This window comes from Chiloscyllium punctatum, chromosome 35, assembly GCF_047496795.1.
Source record: "Chiloscyllium punctatum isolate Juve2018m chromosome 35, sChiPun1.3, whole genome shotgun sequence".
NCBI classification, from domain to species: domain Eukaryota; kingdom Metazoa; phylum Chordata; class Chondrichthyes; order Orectolobiformes; family Hemiscylliidae; genus Chiloscyllium; species Chiloscyllium punctatum.
The window spans coordinates 8,596,871-8,622,073 of record NC_092773.1 but is presented as its reverse complement, the minus strand read 5'-3'; the positions used below and the strand labels follow the sequence as shown (position 1 = coordinate 8,622,073).

Genomic DNA, 25,203 nt, shown 5'->3' with positions numbered 1-25,203 from the left:
GCACAGCGACCACCCCCCGATCTCTCACCCCCCCCGAACCACAGCGACCACCCCCCGATATCTCACCCCCCCCAACCACAGCGACCACCCCCCGATCTCTCACACCCCCTCCACAGCGTCCACCCCCCGATCTCTCACACCCCCCCCACCACAGCGACCACCCCCCGATCTCTCACCCCCCCAACCACAGCGACCACCCCCCACGCCCCCCCGATCTATCACCCCCCCAACCCCCCGATCTCTCACCCCCCCCCAAACCACAGCGACCACCCCCCGATCTCTCACCCCCCCAAACCACAGCGACCACCCCCCCGATCTCTCACACCCCCTCCACAGCGTCCACCCCCCGATCTCTCACCCCCCCCACCACAGCGACCACCCCCCGATCTCTCACCCCCCCAACCACAGCGACCACCCCCCACGCCCCCCCGATCTATCACCCCCCCACCCCCCGATCTCTCACCCCCCCCCCAAACCACAGCGACCACCCCCCGATCTCTCACCCCCCCAAACCACAGCGACCACCCCCCCCGATCTCTCACCCCCCCACCACAGCGACCACACCCCGATCTCTCACCCCCCCCACCACAGCGACCACCCCCCGATCTCTCACCCCCCCCAACCACAGCGACCACCCCCCACGCCCCCCCGATCTCTCACCCCCCCCACCCCCCCCGATCTCTCACCCCCCCCCAACCACAGCGACCACCCCCGATCTCTCGCCCCCCGAACCACAGCGACCACCCCCCGATCTCTCACCCCCCCCCCAACCACAGCGACCACCCCCCGATCTCTCACCCCCCCCAACCACAGCGACCACCCCCCGATCTCTCGCCCCCCCCAACCACAGCGACCACCCCCCAACCCCCAGATCTCTCACCCCTCTCCCAACCACAGCAACCGCTCCCCCACCCCCCAACACCCCTCCGCCGAATGTCTGTTTGCCCCTCGTTTCAGTATCGTGCCCATCCTTGAACCCCCCCCCCCCAATCTTTACTGCATGTGTCTCTCTGTCGATGTGTATGCCCTCGTCAAGAGTTGTCGAGATGCTACAGCACGGTAACAGACCCTTTGGTCCAACCCGTCCATGCCAACCCAATATCCCAACCCAATCTAGTCCCACCTGCCAGCACCCAGCCTATATCCCTCCAAATCCTTCCTATTCGCATATCCATCCAGATGCCTTCTGAGTTTTAATCATTTTCCTGTCGTGGTGCTTCCTGTGTCTCCTCGAAACACATCTAACTCTTTCAGAGGGGAGTTGATCATGATCTGAAGAGGGGACTACAAGGCTACAAGGGAAAGTGATGGGATGAAAGGGAGTTGCTCTGTCAGACAGAGATAGCGTTGACCTGACTGGCCACTTGGTGCTCTGTGATTTTGAGCTGCACAGTCCCACGGCTGTGCGTCTGGCACTTCAAGTTGCCATGGTTACAGAGAAAACATTATCACTGGGCTGCCCACAGAGTGAGGACGTGTTGGGCAACAGTTATCAAGAGTGGAGATGGAGAGGGAATCCGACTGGAGGTGCTTGGTACTCGGGGATCCCAGTGCATGGGTGAAGTATGGACAGCCATGCCTTCAGCTGTTTGCGTAGTCAGAGACTGGAAGGGGGGGGGAGATGGATTTTGGATTAGCATTAGTTCCAGTTCTGAGCTGTGAGCAGGGTCTGGGAGGGGTCATAGAGTTGTACAGCACGGACCTCAGGTTTGATTTTCGTATGCTCGCAGGATCTGTGTGATCCACTGTGGTGTATTCTGATTCCTGTTTAGACAGATTGGTGGCCTCTGTGGGTGGTATTCAATTCTGAATTTATAATCTGTATCCCCACTGGAAAACATCACCGCAAGATTTTCCACAGAGTGATAAAACATCTTAAACTCACGTTGGTCATGAAGCACTTCACACCTGTCCTCTGTGTCGATTAAAGTGGTGCTGGAAAAGCACAGCAGTTCAGGCAGCATCCGAGGAGCAGGAAAATCGACGTTTCGGGCAAAAGCCCTTCATCTGCCTGTATTCCTGATTTCCAGATTTCATGATTCTGGTTTCCAGCGTCTACAGTCATCATTGTTTTTACCTGTCCTCTGTGTGCCTATCCTGAAGTGAAACTCTCGCACAAGGTGTTTTGTTCATTTATTAAGCAGTTTTAGCTTTTACCTTCTGTCAGGAAAGAAGGTTAAAAAAAAGAGGGTCCAAAATGTTTCTCAGCCAACTCTGTACTTGCGAAGTGTTTAATTACTGAATTTTTAAGCAGGTATGGAGACTTGTGAAGTTTGAGTATGGAATATGATTTTCGTCAATCCAGGAATCAATGACTTGAGGCTTTCCTTTGAGTTGCAAGGTCAGTTAGTGGATGGAAATTAAAGCTGGTGTTCATCCTGTCACTGTGAATGAAGCAATCAATCTGAAGTTGACTGTCAGAGACACCCACTGTGACTCCAAATGTTGGCGTGCACCAAGAAATTTGTGTTGATATTTTACCTTCTCAGACCACATCACAGTGACTATCATGCTCGAGAATTGCAATTGCTGTCATCACCTGGGCAAAAGAAGGCAGTTAACGGTGTGACCAAGTGAGTCATTTCACTGTTGATCATTGAAGCTCTTCATTAAATGATGCTGTTTGTTCTTTTAAATCCTTGGGATGCGACGTTACCCTAAAGATGTCACTTCTGGCAGTGCATTGCAAGGTCAAACAAGGAGCAGCCGCATTCCCGATGTCCCAGGTGGGAATATTATTACTAAGTGAAAAGGATGGGTTGTACAGTATACAACATTGACCTGGAGTTTTGTACGCACTTATTATCCGTGATTGTATTGTATGGTAATGTCCTCAAGTCTGCATCTAGAACTCATTGATTGCTGTAAAGCCACAGAACTTTGCATTTCTTAAAGACTCTGGATGTCAACACAATGTGTCCATGTGACTGAGACACAGTTTTAAAAATGCACCTTTTAAGGCCAATAGCCAAACTAGAGTTGATGGAAGTCACCTAATCTACAGAATTGCCACTCTGGTTGGTATCTCAGCTCTGAGACAGGAGCTTCTGCACTCTTGATGTTTGATCAGATAATCTAGGTTTACGGTCCAACGCCATGCAGTTAGACATGAAACCTGAAACCGAGGTCCCATCAGCTCATTGTAAAGGTGCTGTTTCAAAGACAAAGCTGGAGAATTCTTGTGCATGCCCAAGCTAACTTCTGTCCTTCCGTTTTCGATCACTTGAAAGAGCTACGGTTGTTATTGCATTGAGGTAAAAACAATGACTGCAGATGCTGGAAACCAGATTCTGGATTAGTGGTGCTGGAAGAGCACAGCAGTTCAGGCAGCATCCAAGGAGCTTCGCAATCGACGTTTCGGGCAAAAGCCCTTCATCAGGAATAAAGGCAGTGAGCCTGAAGCGTGGAGAGATAAGCGAGAGGAGGGTGGGGAGGAGGGTGGGGGTGGGGAGAGAGTAGCATAGAGTACAATGGGTGAGTGGGGGAGGAGATAAAGGTGATAGGTCAAGGAGGAGAGGGTGGAGTGGATAGGTGGAAAAGGAGATAGGCAGGTAGGACAAGTCCGGACAAGTCATGGGGACAGTTACTGAGCTGGAAGCTTGGAACGAGGGTGAGGTGGGGGAAGGGGAAATGAGGAAACTGTTGAAGTCCACATTGATGCTCTGGGGTTGAAGTGTTCCGAGGCGGAAGATGAGGCGTTCTTCCTCCAGGTGTCTGGTGGTGAGGGAGCGGCGGTGAAGGAGGCCCAGGACCTCCATGTCCTCGGCAGAGTGGGAAGGGGAGTTGAAATGTTGGGCCACGGGGCGGTGTGGTTGATTGGTGCGGGTGTCTCTGAGATGTTCCCTAAAGTGCTCTGCTAGGAGGCGTCCAGTCTCCCCAATGTAGAGGAGACCGCATCGGGAGCAACGGATACAATAAATGATATTAGTGGATGTGCAAGTAAAACTTTGATGGATGTGGAAGGCTCCTTTAGGGCCTTTGATAGAGGTGAGGGAGGAAGTGTGGGCGCAGGTTGTACAGTTCCTGCGGTGGCAGGGGAAAGTGCCAGGATGGGAGGGTGGGTTGTAGGCGGGTTGGACCTGACCAGGTAGTCACGGAGGGAATGGTCTTTGCGGAAGACGGAAAGGGGTGGGGAGGGAAATATATCCCTGGTAGTGGGGTCTGTTTGGAGGTGGCGAAAATGTCGGCGGATGATTTGGTTTATGCGAAGGTTGGTAGGGTGGAAGGTGAGCACCAGGGGTGTTCTGTCCTTGTTACGGTTGGAGGGGTGGGGTCTGAGGGCAGAGGTGCGGGATGTGGACGAGATGCGTTGGAGGACATGGGAAGGGAAATTGTGGTCTCTAAAGAAGGAGGCCATCTGGTGTGAGTCTTCTTCAAAACTGTAGAGAGAGGTGACAAGATGATGGGTTCATATTGTCAGAAAAAGGTTGGGTTTGGGGATGATGGGGATTGAAAGGTCAGCTATCACAGAAGGAATGGCACTGTGTTATTCCTGAATCAGGAGAAGTGAGGGAGATTCGGAGTAGGTGTTATTCAGAGGTGTGTTCCACCTCTGTCTTTCATCCTGAGACAGAGTTAGATTGCAGTCGAAACACGAACTCTGTTTTTCTCTCTTCTGTGTGCAGGCTGCCTGACCTGCTGGGTTTCATCAGCACTTCAGTTTTATTTCGGATTTCCAGTATCCTTAGTGTAAGTCTTTTGCATTATGACAACATTGCTATGTACAGAAATTAGCTGCCATGTTACAAACACACTTACATTTCACAAATCAGCTCACTGGGTGTCAAATGGTTTGAAATGTCCTGTGGTTGTGCAAGTCACTGCAGAAATTCAAGTCTGGATTTTTCTTTCAAAAAGCTATAAATGTTGTTGCGTTGAGACAGCAGTTGGGATTCGATCATTGCAGGCTGTGAAGAGAATGGTCAGATATTTCACTTGAACACCACAGCTTGAGTACAGCAGTCCAGCCTCAAGGCCGAGGGACTGAACATGACCAAAAGTGAGGAGGATCGATGGAGAGAAACAGTTTTCTCGAGAGCCCAAAACCGATGTCTCGATCGTTGCAGTGATGCAGAAACGTTGCAGATTGATGTCACGGGAAGAGGTCATTCATTGCAGGTCATTGGCAGCAGCTGTAAAAGAGCTGGCCTTGCCAAACCCATTTCCACAGCTTGATCTGTAGCTTGGTAGGTTAAGGAGTGATGTGTGAATGAGATCCTCATTCGTCCTGATGTAATTGAACAGGAGGGTAGGTACAGTAGGCTTAGTGCTGTCTCTGTTTCCCACTTCTGCATGAGTATAGAATGTAACCAATGTGTTGTGAGCTGTCTGTGTCTCAGAGTGACTTGGGTACACATGGGTTGTGGGGATGACTTCAAAAGCTCCTCAACAGCTTTGGTGCATTCATTCCACCTGGAGTGCGCTCAGTTGTCAGTCCAGGCAGTCATGTTTTCATCAGACTAGATATTGGGGAAACTGCTGCAAAGAATTATGCTAATCCATTATGATGGAAACCATCAAACCGAAAAGTCGTGTGGGTTCTTTTTCCTCCTCTTGCATTTCATTATGGCATGAAACTTCTTGATCGTTATGTTTTCTCTCTCCGGCCTGAAACTAAGTCTTTTTGCACCATTTATCTTGTCAACGATGTGCTGTTGTTTACTCCAGGATGAACCTGAGCTTGTTGAAGAGTCCATCCGACTTCCTCTGCTAAGAGGAGAGTTAGCCACCTCCAGTCACCATGCAGATGATGCAAGTCAAATACCACAGATGCTGGAGATCTGAAATACAAACATCAAGTGCTAGAGACATTCTACAGGACCGGCAGCATCCGTGGGAGAGCAACAGAGTTAGCGTTTGAGTGCAGTGTGACTCCTCTTCTGCACAGAAACATTCTGACTTGAAACATTAACTCTGTTTTTCCTCTCCGCAGTAGCTACTTTCTCCCCACCCCCACCCTCCTCTAGCTTATCTCTCCACACTTCAGGCTCACTGCCTTTATTCCTGATGATGGGCTTTTGCCCGAAACGTCGATTTCGAAGCACCTTGGATGCTGCCTGAACTGCTGTGCTCTTCCAGCACCACTCATCCAGAATCTGGTTTCCAGCATCTGCAGTCATTGTTTTTACCTTGCAGTTCTTTGGGTTCAATCACCCACCCTATTGCTGAGGAAACACTGGAATTGTTCTCAGGAAAATGCCCACCGACGTACTGGGGGGTGATGTCAGGAAGCATTTGTTCAAAGGGTCATGCAAACGTGGAATTCTGTGTTCCTCCACAGAAGCTGGTGAGGCCATGGCTCACTTGAGGGGTCGAAAACGTAAGGCAGAACAAATTGGGTTTTGGGTGCAGATGAGCCGAACTATGTAACTGGTGTGAAGGACTGACTGGGGTTTTGGGAATGGGATACCTCCATTCCGTGGGTGTTGGTGACAGCTGAGCCAAAGGCTGTCCCCTTCTGCTGTATCATTGCTTGTGGATATGAGAACCAAGATTCTGCGTTTTACCTTCATGAACCTGACACCAATCCTACGACAGCTCCTAGACTGAAGTGATAATCACTGAGCTGTGCAAAATGCACTTCAAAAAAATGCTGAAAGAAGTGTTTTTAAGGCCTCTCGTGAAGAAGAGAAGGGAGATGGAGAGGAGTTTAGAGATTCCAGGTGACTGAAGTCCATGTATGTTTGTCAGAAAGTGAACTTTATTCTTATTCCCATGGTCATTGATTTATTTGGTCAGCACTTGTGCTTTAACAGAAGTAACAGAATTGTTATTTTTCTCATGAGGAGAGTGGATCATCACAGTGAATTTGACGTGCAATGCAACCCTCATGAGCCCTCATTGTCTTGTGCTGCAGTAGCAGCTGTTCCAGAGCCAGGAGAAAGTTTGGCTCAAATAGCTCAATGGTTGAGGCAACAGGCAGCATTCAGCAGTGACAAAACAGTGTAAAACCTGGACACGTGGCTCTTTGTGTTGTCAGTACAATGTTCAAACCACCAACCATGTTCAACTCAGCGGCAATACTAGTCTTTGTGACATGAGAGAGAAATGAAATGGACTGTTCATTCACTTCTTAAACTTTGAATGCCAAGGCTGTGCTGAGATATTTGAATTATTTCGCTGACAGTTTATCTTCTTTGAAACCTGTTTTCTTACTTTGTCAGCACTTGTGTTAAAGTGACCCTATTTGCATATGAACACAAGGCCCCTGGCATTGCAGGTTGGTTGCTGCAAGTCTGTACAATTGCCCTTGATAAAACTTTGAATGGCTGGCAGGCCGTGTTCATTTTAATAGTTGCAAAGTGCATGCAAATGCGCAGTGTGCATAATGCTTGTTGTAATATGGTGAAAGAGGACTTTATTCAATATTAATAGGAATTTGAAGCATGTTGTCAATCACTTGCTGGCCCATGATCTCCAGTGTATAATCACTGCTCGGGTCAGCATTTATGAGAATCGACGCTGGGATTTGAATGGCACTCCATCTGTCCTGCAAGGCAACAAAATGATGGTACTCTCCCTTCCATCTTTGAGCACTTACATTGTACAAACTGCATCCAAACAGGAGACAATCTTGTAGCACAGAAACAGACTCTTTGATCCAACCAGTCCATGCCAACCATAATCCCAAAGTAAACTTGCCCCACCTGCCTGCGCTGGGCACACACCCCTCCAAACATTTCTTATTCACGTACTTATCCAAATGTCTTTTAAACATTCTAACTATACCCGTTTCCATCACTTCCTCTGGCAGTTCACTCCATACATGAACCACATTCTGTATAAAAAAAGACTTGCCCTCATGTCTTTGTTAAATTTTTTTCCTCTTACCTGAAAGATTTGCCCCCTCATCTTGCAATGCTCTGCCAAGGGCAAAGACACTTGACATTCACCTTATCTACGCCCATCAACAATCTATAAACCTCTATGTTCCAGTGGGAAAAGTCCGAGCCGATCCTACCTTTCCTTGTAAATCAAACCTTCCATTCCTGGTAGCATCCTGGTAGATCTTTTCAGAACCATTTCCAGTTTCATAATATCTTTCTAATCAATGGGAGACCAGCCCTGCACACAGTACTCCAGAGGAAGTCTCACCAACATCCTGTACACCCTCAACATCATGTCCCAATCCTATAATCAAAGGTCTGAGCAATAAGGCATGTGTATAAAATGCCTTCTGAACTACCCTGTCTGTATGTGATGGAAACTTCAAAGAATACTGTGCTGGAACCTAGGTCCTTGAAAGCCAGTAGAAAGATTGAATTTGCAGCATTTCTTTGTTTGTCTGAGCTGCAGACTGAAGGTGGTGAACAGAGTCATTGTTTGTCTGAACCTGTGCCCAGAGTTTTCTTTCTGCATGTTGCTGTGTGACCATTTGTTTAGTTTGGTCGTGTTGCTGCTGTTTGTCAAATGCGTTGTTGAGCTCAAGCCCCAGCAGCTGTCTCAGGTGGATGCACGAGATGAGACAGCAACATTGTGTGTCCTGGATAAGGTTTATCCCTGATTTATACTGTGTAGGTAGATTGTTTAGTCATATCATTGCAGAAATTATCATCTTTTTGTACGTTGCGGCAGTGACCTTACAACATTACCGAAGCACCCGGAACTGTTCTGTGTACTTGCCAGCATAGCCGAAAAGACTGCATTCCCAGGAAATGCTGGGAATCTTCCTCTGGTCAGGCAGCATGTGTGAAGAGAGAATTTTGGATCTGTGACTCTTCATCTTTCGATTCGGTACACAAAACAAGTCCTTGAAATTTCATCACGGCAATTACAGAGGAACCTCAATTATCCGAAGGACACAGGTGGGGAATATTTCGTTCGGATAATTGAATGCTGGATAACATAGTGAGCCAAGCATCGGGACCTTGTTCGGATAATCTGAAGTTTGGTTCATTGAATGCCAGCTAATCAAAGTTCCTCTGTAATCGGACATTTCTTATGCTTTTGCTTCCTGTGCAATGTCCTGCCATTCGCAGCTCATTGGGACACAGCCTTTTTTTGGACTAGTTGGTCACTGTAGCCCACTGCTGCCATCTGATGTCTGCCCTGCCCTATCTCAAGTCTTGCCTTGTTGTCTTTGTGTACTGGCTGAAAACATTTCTTGCTCCACCTGACTGCTGATTTTATCAGTTTTAATTTTGGATCTCCAGCTTGATGTAATAGTTGTTAGTCGAGCTCCAGTTTCCCTCTTTGCGGGTTTTCAAACACCCATAAAGTTGCCATTGGCTGTTTTATGTGATAACCCGGTGATTGCAACAGGGCAAGAGTGTTCTCAAGCTTTTTGTTCGTCTATCAAAACTTAACGCAAAATTGCACTCTGTTCACTCCCAGAGTTAATTCAGCTGTAGTCACTAAGTCCTGGAGCAAACATCTGGCTGTCAGTTTAATCAAAACTACTCTTTTTTTTAAACCTTTGCCCCTCTGTTGCAGGGGGAGATCCAGGCAACAGGAGTGAATCGGAGGGCCACTTTGGGATGAAGTAAAGTTGAAAATTTTAGAGAAAGGCCCACCCGTGTTGGAAAAAGAAAGGAGAGCCCAAGAATGGGTTGAATGGCAACGTTTTAACAGGGTTGGTGTTCATGGCTTCAGAAACTGATGGAGCTGCCATGCTTTTCCTGGGGCTTGGAGTTCATGGAATCAGCTTTCCCCGCTCTGTGGTTTCGACTTCAGCATGAGGTGATTTTTATTTGCCAATGAGGACCTCTATAAAAAAGAAGCTTGTTCATCTCCATTGGGCGGTGTCAATTGTGTTACAGTTTTGGTCACCTTCATTAAGGCGGGAATGTAAACCATTGCAGCTGATACTAAGGAGGTTTTCTTAACTGGTACCTGGATGTCTTCTGAGGAAAGGTTGGTCCAGTTGGGTTGGCTTTCACTGGAAGCTAGAAAGTGAGGAGTGACTTGATTGAAATGTCGAAGATCCTGAATTGCCTTGATGAGGGGTATGTGGATCTGATGTTTTCCCTTGTGGGTGATTCCAGAACAAGGGAATGCTGTTTCAAAATGAAGGTGGCCATTTTTGGACAAATGAATCATTTTTGTTGAGGGTTGTAGTACTTTGGAGCCCCCTGCCTCAGGAAGTAGGGTCAGTGAATATTTTTCAGGCAGAGGTGGGTGGATTTCTGTCAGGCAGCAAGTCCAAGGTTATTGGGAGTCGATGAAGGTGTGTATTGTGAAACACGGGCAGATGAGCCATGGTCCCATTGAATGGCAGAACAGGATCAAAGGTCGAAGGGTCTCCTTCTGCTCTGAGTTGATTTGGCCTCTTGAACACCTTTGGACAATCAGTCAGGATTCCTCCCCAGTTTCTAATCCACTCGTTTAGCTGCCTGGTATTATCAGACTTGGAGTTTGACATGCTGTACAGAAGGCTGGCATGGACTCTGAGTTCAATGGCCTCCTGTCAGGACCATTGTATCCCACTGAGTCTGCCTGAGCAAATTGTGGACCTGATGTATTGATATGATTAGGAGGGCGGCCGCATGGTCTTCGTGCATTTTGGCTGGGTAAGCTTTCTCCTCTATTTTGAAAGAAGGCCTGAGCAAACCCAAATAAGCCTATAGACAGGCTGAGTTCAGGCCATCTTGGGGGATAAGAGCGTTGTTTTCCCAAATGGACCCATAAACAAAGTGTTTCTCCGAAGGTCTAATCCAACATGGTGTTCGGTCTGTTCAGGCCAAGCAAGATACTTCTCCCAAAAGGCTGGAACAGAGCCATGAGACCCGAATGGACTTCCGTGGCAAGTGTATCATCAAATGGAGTCAAAGAGAAAGTAGTGCAGAGATAAGGGAAGCAAACGTTGGCAGATGCCATCAGGTTTTTGATAAAAATAACATGAACCCATTCCCCAACAAACAATGACTTTGAGTTAAAGAAATATTTTGTTTGTGGTGGTGAGATGGTTAGCAAAAGATCTTAAACTGTTGGGTAATTGTGTCCAAAAACTGAAAATATTCTTGGTCTGAAAAGCAGTGGTTCCCAGGTTTTGGATTGAAGGAACCTGAGCTTTGATTTGCATGATAAGATACCTGTATAGACTCCCATGCTGCATATACAAGGATGCAGAATACAAAGTGATGCAGAAGTAAGGGTGAGAGCAATTTCTGCCTGTCTCTGATGTCTCCCAATAGCTGAGGAAGCTCCGGTCACTGAGCTATGCCTCATACATGAAGAGGAGTCCCAAGGTAAGTGCTGCAGGTTTGGAAGTCCTTGGAAGAAATGTCAGCAAAGCGCAGTTGGGAGCATATCCACCTCTGGGTCCCATGGCTTGACCACGCATTCAGCCTGACACCTCAGTGTGCAGTACCGAGGGAGCACAGCACTGTCAGAGGTGTCAGGCCCTCTCTGCCTACTCCCTGCCACCATTTTGAACAAGTGCAAGAGACTTCTCCCTGGTGTTCTAATATTTAATCATCAGTCAACATCACAGAAAGCAGACTCTCTTCCTACTCCCAGCATTAAAACTGTGGCCTGTCTTCAGAAAGTACACAGTTAACTGTCAATTGGTTTGAGACATTAGATAGTCATGAAATATATTTTACAAATATCAAGTGCATCTGTTGAAGCAAAAGGTCTAGTTGTTTCACCATGTCCCTTGGCTATCCTTTCCTGACCAAGTGCAGGGCTGCATTTTTAAATAATGCTTCAAATGGGCATTTGCAGAAGAGTTCAGAGGAACAAGAAATATCATTTCTCGGTCTGTTAAAGATCTTGTGATCCCAGATATTGATCCTAGCATGGAACCTGGCTTGATAGATCATAGGTTTTGTTTCTGGAGTTGGCCACCATGGCGGTTAGTTACTTCAAGATGTTCACACAAAATGTTTGTGAATGACAGAAAATTGTTATTGTTTCTTTTTGGTGAAAACTTGTTTGATATTTTGATTGTAGCACAATCAGCAGGAGAAAAAGCTGATTTGTTCGCGAAAACTATCTTTTGCAGATGGGTGAAATTTCTCCAAAATTAACTGTGTCTCAACTCTTGGAATTGTTACTTTGACGATTCCTTCCAATTTCCTTACTTTGGACCGCGGAGACTCTTGTGCAGTTTCTTCAAGTCTGGTGGCATGAACCTTCCATCATTTTGTTGCTGCTTCCGCTGAGTGATGCTGGTGGACTGAGTGAATGTGTGAGGACACGGTGCTTGATTGGCATCACATCTGCCAACGTTCACTTCCTCCCCCATCAGTGCTTAGTTGCTACCTTATGAACCATCCATAAGATGCACTGCAACAACAACTCACCAAGGTAGATATTTGGGAACACTACCATTTGCAAGTTTTGAGCAATTGTTCTTCGTTCTGAACTGAACTCAAAATCCTTGAAGCCTGTTGACTTTCTGACCTGTTTCAAAATGAGCAATGTAAGCATTCAAGTGCAATCCAGGGCACTTGGCGCAGTGATGTGCTTTCTTGGAATTGATTCACTTACTAATGACTTTCTGACCAGTTTTATTTCAAAAATCCTTCACACAACTAACCCGTACAGATCTGCCTCTATTTTAAATCCAAATCCCCAAGATATCTCCTCTAATTTTACACCTTTCATCACAAAGGCACCTTTGAGAATTTGCTTAGCACTGCTACCATTTCTTAGGAAAGGATATCTCTGTGAGTGAGAGAGTTATCGTACACATAGGCAGCTGAGATGGAAAGTGCCTTGATGGTGGAAAGGTACTTAAAAAGAAAAAAAAATCTAAATCAACGTAATTGCTTGGAGAACCCTTTTCTTTGTGCAGCCCACGATTAACCCCTTCCTTATTCAGTGTTATTTTTGACAATGACTCATCCACATCCTCCTCTTCCGACTCTGTATTTATCACTCAATCCAACTACGCTGGAAATCATGTAATGAGAGATTTTTAGCCAGTCTGTATTGCAGCCATTCAACTGATACTTGGAGTGAAACAAAATAAAAACAGAGCCCCCCCCCCCCCAACCACCACCACGATGATCAGAATGATGAAAAAACTGCTTTGTGTCATGTGCTTGTCTTGCCTCGCTGGATGAGGTCACATTTAACCCTGGTTTGTGAAAACGGTTGGAGTCTGGCTTGCATCTTGACCATGGTTTGATGTTACTACACAGGGCCTTCGTGTAATTAGGTCTAATCACGACCTCTGAGAGGACACTGTGATTTACCCGCCTCCAAGATCATATTTCACAAAGCATTCAGCAATTTGTAAGAGTTTATGACATTTCCTAATGTGACAACAAAGCGTAAGTAATTTACACATGGAAGCGATTATTTAATTTCCGATAACTGGAAAATATTTTAAAGATTGGATTGTAATGAAAAATGGAGGAAACTGATTTGGCTCTGTTAAATCTTGATGAATATCCACTTAAAACTTTGAACCAGCAGTAATCCTGCGATGTGACCAGTGCACTGAGCTGGTATAGATGTCCTGGATGGGATAGACAACTGCTGTAACCACTCTGTGAATGTTGCTTTTCCTTTCAGATGTGTTGTGCTGTTTCTCTTGTTCTGATGTCAGATAGTTTTGCTCACAGATCAGTGCGCCTACTTTGGTTTGTCTGTCCTTTTCTTTGATCTGTTATTTCAGAAATGGTTGCCGCTGAGGAACAAAATGAGAATGGGAAGATGATTTTTTCCTTCAGATACACCGTGCCCGGGAATATCAACTCATATGGAATATGGAAACTGATCCTTCGGCCCAACCAGTCCAATCCAACCAAATCTTAAACTAAACTAGTCCCACCTGCCTAGCCCTCCAAACCTTTCCTGTTCACGAACTTATCCAAATGTCTTTATAAATCTTAAAAAATCACACAACACCAGGTTATGGTCCAACAGATTTGTTTGGAAGTCGAAGCTTTCAGAGCACCATACCTTCATCAGGTAGTTGTCTCCACATCCACCACTTGCTCTGGAAGTTCATTCCACACACGAACGACTCTGTGTAAATCCAAGTTATGTCCTTTCTTAAATCTTTCTTCTCTCCCCTTAAAAATATTCCCCTTTGTCTTGAAATCCCTCACTGTGGGGAAAAGACACTTGCCGTTCACCTTATCTGTATCCATCCTAGTGATTCCTGTCCTTTCTGCATTATCAGATGCAGTCAGTTATTGATGTCTGAGGAGAAGTTTCAAAGATGGAACACTTCTCAGGCACTGAGTAAAGGTGCAAATGTATGTTCGTTTCACTTCCCTGATTGTTTTTTATGCTCCCCTGGTGTTCACTTGCAGAAGGCCTCCCTGGTCCACTTCAGTCTCCATTTGTAACCAGCTGGCTGTGGGATATTGGCAACCCAGGTTCAACCCATTCTTCACCCAGCTCCCTGTTGTGAGAGAGAGCCAAGAAATGAGAGCAAGCATGTCTCCCTGAGTATCGTAGACAGTGAACGGCATGGATTAAAACTGGAGATTTCAATTCGTGCTCTCCTTCTGTCCTTCTGCTTTTCCCTCATCCCTCCAGCCCCTCACACTGGCATGTTAAAAATAGACCCGATCCTTGCGCTACCACCCTGCCCCCCTTCTCCAAACTCATGGGGCGTTGGCACACTCGAGAGCGGAGAATCTGGCTTGTCTGCTTCGAAACACCATGGACTTTGGATGAGTTTGTGTATCCTGTGTCCGTTAACTATCTTTTGTCACAGTATGGGGAGACATCTAGTGTGTGCAGTCAGTACACTGGAAAAGCAAGGTGTTATATTCTCAGAGCATTTTATGACATTGTCTGTTACAAGGGCCTCTGAGCACAAAGAATGGTGAAATCTTGCATTTGGTTTTTACAGGATTCCTTTCAAGATCGGTCAGCCCAAGAAACAGATTGTGCCGAAGACTGTAAGTATAAGATTTCAAAGCCAAAGAATATTTTTATTCTCTCACGGTCAGCTAAATTCTTCATCGGTTTGCACTGTTTGGACAGGACTGTTGAATATTTTGGTGCCATATATTAGCAGGAAGTGGTCTGAAATTGAAATGACCCCTTCTCTCCAAAATCTATATTGTACAAATAGACATGTTGAGAATTCACTGTGGAAAGAACAGAGAGCTGAATATGCTTCATGTCACTTTGTGCGTTTCGAGTCAGATTTCCAACAAATGCTCATGGATGGAGAAAGACAGCAATCCGGAAGCTGATGTTGAGAAAGAACACTGCTTTATCTGGGAGAAGATGACACCTCACTGAGTTGGGCGCACATAGTTCCAACATTGACTTCAGATTCAGATTAAGCTTGCAAAGTTTATATTTGTTCAAAGGTGTTCCTTCATCACTGTCTAACTCTCTCTCTTTCCACTTGGCTTGATGTTGAGATTGAGATTGCAGCTCCTGCTTTGGGCTCAGTGCTGCACCTTCCTGGTTCTGCTGGCTGAATTTTGTGAGACACCGAGTGACGTACCTCTTGCCAGGTGATCTGCAGAGGGCACTGTGATATTTGGGTGACTTCACCTTGCTGAGTCTGAGAAGCCGTTCCTTCCAGCACACTCCAGGCTGCTGTGTCCAGCGGCCCGTCCCCACATTCCAGAGAAGTCAGTCAGTCAGTCATTTAAGTGCATATTGCTGGCCTGAAGCCTGAAACTTGTGAGCACTGTTCCTCCATCAAACAGCAGTAAACTCTGACCTGTGGCTGGGATGATTTCACAATTAGACTTTGTGGCATTTGGGCACACAAGTGGATCTTGAAGGCTGAATAATGCACTGTGTGTTATGTGGTATGGTGCTCCTGTAATAATCCCTGATGATCAAAGTGTGCCAAATTGCCCCTTAACTGTTTCTTGTGAACATTTGGTCTGGTCTGAATTTTCTCATGTTATCCTACTTTATTGTAAAATATGAAACTATGCCCTCTGCCAAGCTGTTGGTTCAGATTTGTGCCAGGGTATTGATTCTGCTGCAGGATGGATGGACACAGCTCCCTCTTGCACCTTGGTCATGTTTCTGTGTCACCTTTTCTCCGTCCGACCTTGGCTGCACTCCAGAATGCTGTGGGTCACGTAAGATTCAGGGTAGTCTGGCCTCGTGTTTGAAGGGTTTGACCCAAGAGCCAGATTGTTCAGCTTTTGGTGTTGGAAGTTGTTTTCTGGTTTTGAGGGTGGTTTGCACATGCAATCAATGACATCCTCATTTGCTCACTGAACATTTCAGCAGTGGTGTTCCGAGAAGTTGCAATGTATCTTGACAAGGTCATCAAAAATGCAAACCTGAGAACTCATGGTGATTATTATAGGATGAGATTTGGAAAGTAGGGCAGTTGTGTTAAATTGCTGTCCGATCAGGGATAAATTACGTTCGGGTAGCTGTGATCTTCAAGTACGTATTTAGGAGCACTAGGGAAGGTCCCAAATTGACGTGCAATCAAGACTGTGTTCAGTTCCAATCTCCCTTCTTTTGGAAAGGAATTGTTAAACTTGAGAGGCTGCAACAAAGATTGACAAGCATGTTACCTAGCTTGGAGGATTTGAACCACAGGGAGAGGCTGAGTAGTCTGGGGATATTTTCTGTGAAGCTTTGGAGGCTGAAGGGTGATCTTAAAAAGGTTTATAAAATCATGAGGGGAATGGATAGGATAAATAGATAAAGTCTTTTCCCAGGGTTTGGGGAGTCCAGAACTAGAGGGTATAGGTTTAAGGTGAGAAGGGAAGGATTTAAAAAGGATCTCAGGGGTAACTTTTCACACAGAGGGTGGTATGTTTATGGAATGAGCTGCCAGAGGAAGTGGTGGAGGCTGGTACAATGACATCATTGAAATGGCACCTGGATGGGTATATGAATAGGAAGGGTTTAGAGGGATATGGGCCAAGTGCTGGCAAGTAGACTGAATTAATTTAGGATATCTGGACGGCAGGGATGAGTTGGACCAAAGACTCTGTTTCCGTGCTTCACATCTTGATGACTGTCATGTTATTTGCATCAGGTGTGACTTGACAAGTTGGTGTTCTTGTCTCCAGAGATGAGAAGGCTGAGGGGTCACTGTAACAGGTGTCTTCAGAATTATGAAAGGTGAGGAGTGGAAAAGGTGATCCCACTTGAAAGAATTCACAACTAGACGTGAGATGGTCACCAAGAAGTCCAGTTGTGAATTGAGGAGAAAGTTCTTCAGCCACAGACAAGGGTGAGAATATGAAAATCACAGCTTCAGAGAGTGCTTGAGGTGAAGTGAGGTAAATGAGGGAGAGGGAGGAGACATTGTTCAGTGTGAGGAAGCATGTTGAGCATAAACACCAGCGTGGATAATTGGGTACATGGTCATTGAGCGATAAAATTCTGATACGTCAAAGGGTAAACCCTCCTGCTTAATTTAAAACTAGCAACACAGAAAAAACTTATCCCGTGCAGTAATCTGTGAAACTTAACAACTTTATTTCTCAAAGTATAACAGAGAATAATTAACTAACAACTATTTAAAACTCCTTTCTTGAAACTATCTTTTACTTTCCCTTCTATAATTCTAGTCTGATAAACCCCCGATTAAGATTTACCAAAAATTCAAATTTCAGAACCAACCAGCTGTCGAATCTTCTCTTTATATCTTCCTCTGACTTTTTTTCTGCTTCTTAGGGATTTCTGCCTCACAGGTCACTGATCGATAAAGGTACCTTTAACAGAGCTATTCTCCAGGCAGTCTGCAGATATCGTTGGCTTGGCAGTTCTCCTCTTAACTGTTCAATTCTCCCCGGTCTTATACCTCCAAAGCATCAGATTGTGTCATTGGTTTTAAGATTGTCAATGTCCAGATTTCAAACTTGATTGGAGTTTGGTTTTTTGTGGTACAATTTAAACTGATTGGCCGAATTCAAATTTGTTTTTGTCTCCAGGCAACCAACTACACTAGCTGCTGGACCACATGTTACATTATATCTGGTTTAGAACACTTGGTACTGTTAGGTAGTTCTGCTAGCCACCCTTACTCCTTCATAACAATTCCTTGTGACAAATAAAAGGTGGGTTCCCCTCCAAATATGTTGTAAGTGATGGATCTGTTCCTGAAGATTATCTCCACGTTTGTCATTCTGAAAGTTTGCCCTGTCACTGGGCTTCTTATCCAGTAGCATTATCTTCAAAGGATAATAATGATATGTGATACCCAGCATGAAAATTCCCTGGTAATACCTGTGTGCCAACACTGATATGCACAAGCACCCTTGTCTTGTTTGGGCTAAATTCCCATTTGCTTTGTTTTAAAACTACACAGGGGAGTAAAAAGCTAAATATTTAAAAGCAAACGCACAAATATCTTGGGTTTATACAGAAACCAGTTGCATTGGTGTCGATTTGAAGGGGCAGCTGTGCTCTTGAGGCAATCCCTTTCCCATTGCCCCTCAACACGCCACCTCCATGAATCAGAGTCCGGAAAGGAACTTGATTTTGATGCAAATGGTGATTTAAATAGTTCCTTGAAGGCTATATCTCGGTAAAATACTGGCTTTTGTTGATAATTGCCTGTGAGTCACTCTGTGTGAACACCTCGTGTTCTGAAGCAGAGAGCAGTTCAACTTTCATCTCGAGTTTGCATGATGACCTGTGTTTCTCAAAAACCATTGGCAGCACGTTCCTTCCAGGTATCATGGTTCAGCACTTTGTTGTCTATTTTTAAAAAAAAGTCCAAGATTTTAAAAACAACAACATGTATATCCTTCCCCTGACCACCACACCCCCCGCCTTCTCACCCAGCTCTCCCAGCTCAGTCTGCAGTTAGACAATTGAACATTGAGGAAGGAGATGAGGGGAAATTTCCTCACTTCATGGCTGATTATATCTTTGGAATGCAGCAGCGTTCTGAGGTGACCGAGAGTATTTAAGGCTGGTATTGGTGCATGTTTGGACCCTCAACGAATCAGGGGACGCAGGGAGAGCGCTACAAAGTGCAACTTAAGCTGTGATCTTAGCAAGGGTTTGAGGGACAGATATATCCATTGCTTTTCACATTTGCCTTTGAGGAGAATTTTGTTCTTATATGGGATGTGTCACTGACAAAGCCAGCATTTGTTCTCCCTTTCTAATTGGCCTTAAATTGAATGGTTGCTGAATCATCTCACGGTGCAGCTGAGAGTCAGACAGTTTGCTGTGGTATGGCACGTGTGAGAGGCCAGACTGGGCAAGGACTGCTGATATCCATTCCTGGAGGAAATCTGACCATCGGATGTGTTTTTATAAGAATCCCTGATCGTTTCCTGGTTACTATGACTGAGAATAGTTTTCCATTCTACAATTACTAATTACATGGAAACACCACTGTCTGCCCTGATGGGGTTTGAACCCAAGATCCCAGAGTATTGCTGGGTTACTCTGGATGACTAGTCCAGTGATGTGACCGCTATGTCACCATCTCCTGGTGTTGTTTTTCAATGTTTCTGATTATACCTTTTATACAGAATGGAATGATAATGAAGATGTGAGCTTCAAAATTGTCCAGCTTGGGGCAATAATGATTACTGGACAGCGTGTAACTGCACAACAGACCACCAGTGATGAGCCATTGGTTCCATTGTCAGCTATTTGTTGTTCCAATGCTAATTGTGTTGGCTGTTTCATTCTTATCCTATCACATGATACATTGTGGAAGGTTGCACACCAGAAGTGATGGAGGAGTTGTATTCCGCTGAGTTTACAGAAGTTGCACTTGTTCAGAAGAGCCTGACTGATGTTGATCATGTCACACTGAGCACCATAGTCTCGGAATATAGTCTGATCCAACCTCTGGTGTACCTTAGACATGTTGAAGTTGTACAAACAGGTCTCGTCTGGTAGACAGCGCAGCAGAGCAATACAGTATCGTTCATGTATTAAGATGTTCCCTGGGACATATGTGGCTACCTTTTATTGAGCCACAATTATGTTTATAGTCAACTGATTGCAGCAATGCTGCTTTGGGTGTGGTTGCAGTGTTACTTGATATTAATTGGCTCTGCAAATTTGTCAGCGTGTGTTTAAACCACCTTGTGTTCACTTGTATTTCCTCAGGAAGGTGTACAAATGTGTGCTGGAATCCTCCAGTGTTGCATGAACTAGTTCACAAGCTCACCGGTGAATTTTCACACAACCAATCCTTGTGCAATTCCAGGGATCTCACAGGAAGCTCCCAGTCTGACAGAGACTTGATTTGTCTTCTACTCTTTTGCTTATGGCATTGTTTCCAAATATGTCTGAAAATTGTGAAAGAATTCTTCAATCTTTAGTGGCTGGTGTTGTCCTTTGACTACCATGGCAGTGGATCATGCTGGTTGCCCATGTAAGTCTTGAAGACAAGTTGTGTGAAAGTTAGGGCTTCCCCTCTGTTGGCAGTATGAATGTTACCATCTGTTGCGAGGCAGGACCAGAGACTAGCTGCAGATTGTCCTATCATCTATCCTGAGGTGTTCCTTTATTGTATATCTCTCTCACAACCATTCAGAGCTCCTGATGGTATGTCCCATTTTCCCTACTTGAAAAAGAAATAAATCAAGAGCCAAATAATGTGTATTGATGTTCACTATTTTGGGGCATCCCTGAGCATTTCACAGCCAGTGACAGCACTGTTGTTGTTTTGCAGAAAACCCATCAGTTGTGTTGTGCAAAGCAAGCTTCCACAGTGTCTGTGTGATGTTACTTAAAAGGGAGGTAAATATCAGAGAGTGTTAAAGGCCCCTCAAAATCTTTTAGCTTTGTGCCCTCTGTTCAGTTGAGTGTATAGACTGTTGATTATTTTAATTACAGGCTGTGCACACGTGGCCCCTCACAAGGATACTTGACTTGGATGGGAACTTGCAGGTTGCTGCAGACTGTATAGAGCTTCAGGCAGTGTTTAGGACCTGTCTCTACACACCTCCAAGGCATGGGGGCCTCGGTTTAACTTCTCATCTGGGCATTAGGTGGAAGCTCACTGCTGTCCATTTCAGTAAGTGGGGGGGACATGAATTTGAAATTCACCTGGAAATTGCTGGAGAAACTCAGCAGCATCTGTGGGAAGAAAGCAGAGGTCATGTTTTAAGTGCGGTGACTCTTCATCAGGACCCTGATGCTGTCTTTGGATGGATGGAGTTTCTCTAGCAATTTCTGTTTGTGTTTCAGATCCACTGTTTTGTTTTTAATTGTAGAAATTAATCCTCACGCAAGATCAAACAATATCCTTTTTATAATTTCTTGTAAATGGCAAAACCTGATTAAAGCAGCTGGAGGAGAATGATAAATTGAGCAACAGTGAACATTATTATCAGAATGGTCAGATATTTATAGGGTAAGCATGATCAGGATTCCAGGGGGGGCATTCTTCCAACTGTTTGTGACCTTGGAGAGATTGACGTGACTGTCTCCCTACACTTCTGCTCTACTTCATTGGCTGTGAAGCAGTAGAGGATATCCCAACGGAGTGAGAGATGTTCCATGAATTCTTTGCTGTTTGTGGCTCCATGATGTAGGCTATTGCAACAATGAGTGCATTGCTCTGAGTGCTGATTGTTGAGTGATACAAGTTGGCCAGAATTCTCCTCTTCCTCCTTCATATGGTTCTGCATCGAACCTTGAGAGCAGACAGACAGTTCACTTGGGAAAGACAGCACCTCTTCACATTGCATTGGTCCCTCAGTACTGACCTGAAGTACCTTCCTGGGTGATACATTAGAGCCTCTGGAATACAGCGGCACTATGCCTTCTGTTCATCTCTCATCTGAAAGCTGCAACTGCTTGTGTGGATTGAGCACTGGCAAAACCCATTCTGCATGTGACATGTGGATTGAAGTGACAAGCGAGCATGTGGATTGATTGTATGAGAATATGGTGTGGTTGTGAATTCAGAGCTTTGTTATCAAACGGGTTTGTTCCCAAGAATTTCCATAAGCCAATGGACTGTTTAACGCTGGAATGTCGGGTTAATTGTGGAGCTAATTCTCTGAGACACGCCCATGGCCCAGTTGTCGAAAAATATTGCTCCCAACTGCCCCTGCAAGTCTTATCAGGTAGCTTAGAGATTGCCATTTTGTTGGCTCTGATGTTAAAATGTCTGCATACCACAGAGATGTGAAGACAGGCACTAGAGCTAGTCTGCTCAGCAGCAAATCAACAATGTCCTGAATAGTTTCACTGCGGGCATCAATAATGTGTGTGCCCCTGATTATCTTGGTTGTGCTGTTGGTGAATATGCCTCCATCTCCCTTGGTCCTGAGTCCTTAACCTCTTGGCTTTTTAATCTTTTCCTGCAAATACCTCTTTCAACCGCGATCAAGTTTGCTTTTTTGGCCTCGAGTCCTAGTTTCAAATTTGGATTTGATAAAACATTTGCCAAGGGCCTTGGAATTTCTCACCACATGAAAGATGTTACAAAGCAGCAGGAATTACCTCTGAATGTGCTTCACAGGGGTATTCCTGGCGACAGGTTTGACATTGAGCCACACAGGAGATATTGGGACGGATCACAAATGCTCAACCAAAGAACTAGATTGAAGGCTATGGGAAAAAAATGCTCCTCCTTTCTGGCAATTCCATCTGCCCCCTGTTGTACAGGAACTGGCAGGTCCTGGAGCTTGGCTCATTGGCTTTGACCAAGTTCCCATTTGTTGCTGCAGTGACAGAGTGCTAGAGCTTGATGCTTTCCTCTGCCATTCTGTGTTTCTCCTGTCCCTTCTCTCCAGGTCATTCTGGGCTCTTCTGATGCTGCGTTGTCAGGAGACCGTCTGGCTGATCGTTTCATACTCTGATCCACTGCAATGCTTGATGCAGGAAAGGAGCAGAGGGGAGAGAGAGAAAGTCTCTCGCCTGCGATGCTGTTCCAATGCCATGAAAACTGGTTCCACACTTTCCTAACAATTTTGTTTTCTGCAGTTTGTGTTTATGTCCGGCTCTCTCCTTTGGTGATTTTTGCCCTGCAGTGAGACTGGTCACACAGTGCCAGCCACTGTTCCCACTGCATGGAGCACCATTTGCAATGTAGAGTGGCAGGTCTCTCTGTCTGTCTACCTTGTTCTCAGTCAGGCAGACAGTCTGGGGGCTACTGGCTCAGTGTATATCTGGGCAGGAGGACAGCTGCAGCAATGCAGAGATCCAGTGACCAGCAGAGTTTGAGACATACTGAGTGGGGAGTGGGGAGGTTGGAGGTTGAGGAACAGAGGAAGAAGAGGTTGTGTAGAGAGAGTGCAGCTGAAAGTCGCTTCTTGGCAAACGGAGAGGGAAGGGTGGCAGAATGTTGAGTACAAGGGCCTATGCATAACGATTGATGTCTACATAACCTTGGTGCCATCTCAGTAACCTCAATACCCTCTGAATATGGAAGGCCCCTGCATTATGAGGAGTGGAGCACTGTTGTTCCTACTGGTGTGATAAATCAAGATTGTCAATCTTTTCGTTCAGTCCCCACCTGATCTGAGAAGTGCTGTCTTGTTCTGTGCAGTGCCCTGGTAAGGATCATGTATTGTAGTTGTACATTGCATGAAATCCTGTCCTGGAACAGAACAGGGCACTGATTTTGAAACTGAACTGATTCGAAAAGGCACCTCGAGTGTGTTTGTAGGAGTGGATTGATGGACTTTGTTTTAACTTTTTAAAGTTCAAGTGACATGGGTGTCACTGGCAATGCCGTAACTATTGCCCATCCCTTGAACTGATTAACTAGATTGGGACGTTCTGGAGGGCAGTTAGAAGTTAATCAACCATATAAGTGTGGGTCTGGAGTCCAATGTCGGCCAGACTGGGGAATGATGGCACATTTTCTTCACTGAAGGCCATGAGAGAACCTGCTAGAGATTTGTGGCTATTGATGATAGTTTCGTGATCCTGATGCTTGAGATTGCTTTTATATTCCTGATATTAATCGAATTTAAGTTCCACCATTTGCTGTGGTGGGATTGGCCCGTGTGCTTCCAGTCCAGTGATATCACATACTGCCGTGGTCTCCCCATTTTGTGAAGGGAAGTGACTCTGACACCCACTGCCATGTAACAGTGTGAGCTGTCTTCCTGTGGGTAATTGAGACTGAGTACGGTACTCTGAAGGGGTGATGTGGGGCGCTGAGCGATCATGGATCTGATTTAGTGTAAAGCTTGGTAGGCAAATGCTGACTGGATGGAGCATTGCAAAACAAGCCCCTCTGGGTGAAGACCTGTTTCCTCACCTCATTCTTAAATGACTGACCCAGCAGCATAGAAGGAAGCCATTCAGCCCATTGTGACTGTTCCGGCTCTCAGAACGTTTTCATGCCATTCTGCTGCCTTGTCCCTGGAAGTAAAAAGGTAAAAACAATGACTGCAGATGCTGGAAACCAAATTCTGGATTAGTGGTGCTGGAAGAGCACAGCAGTTCAGGCAGCATCCAAGGAGCAGCAAAATCGACGTTTTGCTGCTCCTTGGATGCTGCCTGAACTGCTGTGTCCTTGTCCCTGGAAGACTGCACGGTGATGACTAGTCAAATAGAAATAATGACCTCTGGAATACCTGGATTGAACTTGCCTCCTCTCACTTCCAGACAGTGCATTCCATACCCTAACCAATCAGTGTGGCCCTTCCCTTACACTCACCCGCTGCAGTCAATGCGAGCTGCTGCTTCTTGACATAATTATGTTCACCGTCACTGTTTGGTAAGTGTAAAAACACTCCGAGATTTGAACTGGTGAAGAGGGCACAATAGTCATGTCGTCTTGTTTAAATGTTGGCCAGAATGATGACGTTCAGGAGTATGTTGTTTTGAGATAGCTGTAAACAGAAGTATTACAACTCAGCGGAACATCAGAGTTTACTTCAGATTGAAAAGAAATCTTTGGCTCGAGGCAAGTGCAGATAAACAGCAGCTTTGTTCAACTGCAAACTAATTAAGCTTTGCCTCACTCAATACCCAGTATTGGTAAGTCTTTAATTAAATGAGTGCAATTGGTTCTGCAGTCTGTTTGGAAATCCAGAGTGAATACCATTTTTCATGTTAACCAAAGTTGTTCAGTACCCAGCTTCCTGACACTGAATTCCTGTGCAGTTGGATCTCTGACTGACGTGACACATGGTACAACCTTGTTGCCACTTGGACAGAACGTGGGGGCTTTTAAAGCTGTGGGAAAATGACAGGTCTGAATATGAAATGGTTCTTGCAGTGCACACTGAGAGAGGTTAGGATTTCTGTTCCTGTAACTGGTAAATGACTCATTGGGTCCTGTGACTGTCGGAATACTTCCCAGGACAGGGAGATATTCCGGTTAGAGCCGCAGACACGGACAGGGAGATATTTCAGTTAGAGCCGCAGACACGGACATGGAATATTCCGGTTAGAGCAGACACGGACAGG

General features: G+C 45.5%; 1 protein-coding gene across 2 annotated transcripts in view; it reads left to right on the top strand.

Moving 5' to 3' along the window:
• The window catches only part of bin3 (bridging integrator 3), a 133,210-nt gene that overhangs the window by 5,591 nt on the left and 102,416 nt on the right, over positions 1 to 25,203 (top strand). The window contains exons 1-2 of one of the 2 annotated variants that reach the window (XM_072553907.1): positions 9,658 to 9,678; positions 14,759 to 14,807. In XM_072553907.1, the coding sequence (XP_072410008.1) occupies positions 9,674 to 9,678; positions 14,759 to 14,807 (54 nt within the window). In that variant the 5' untranslated portion in view covers positions 9,658 to 9,673. Of the gene's footprint in view, positions 1 to 9,657; positions 9,679 to 14,758; positions 14,808 to 25,203 lie in introns of those variants that run through there. The other variant, XM_072553905.1, reaches the window with a different exon arrangement.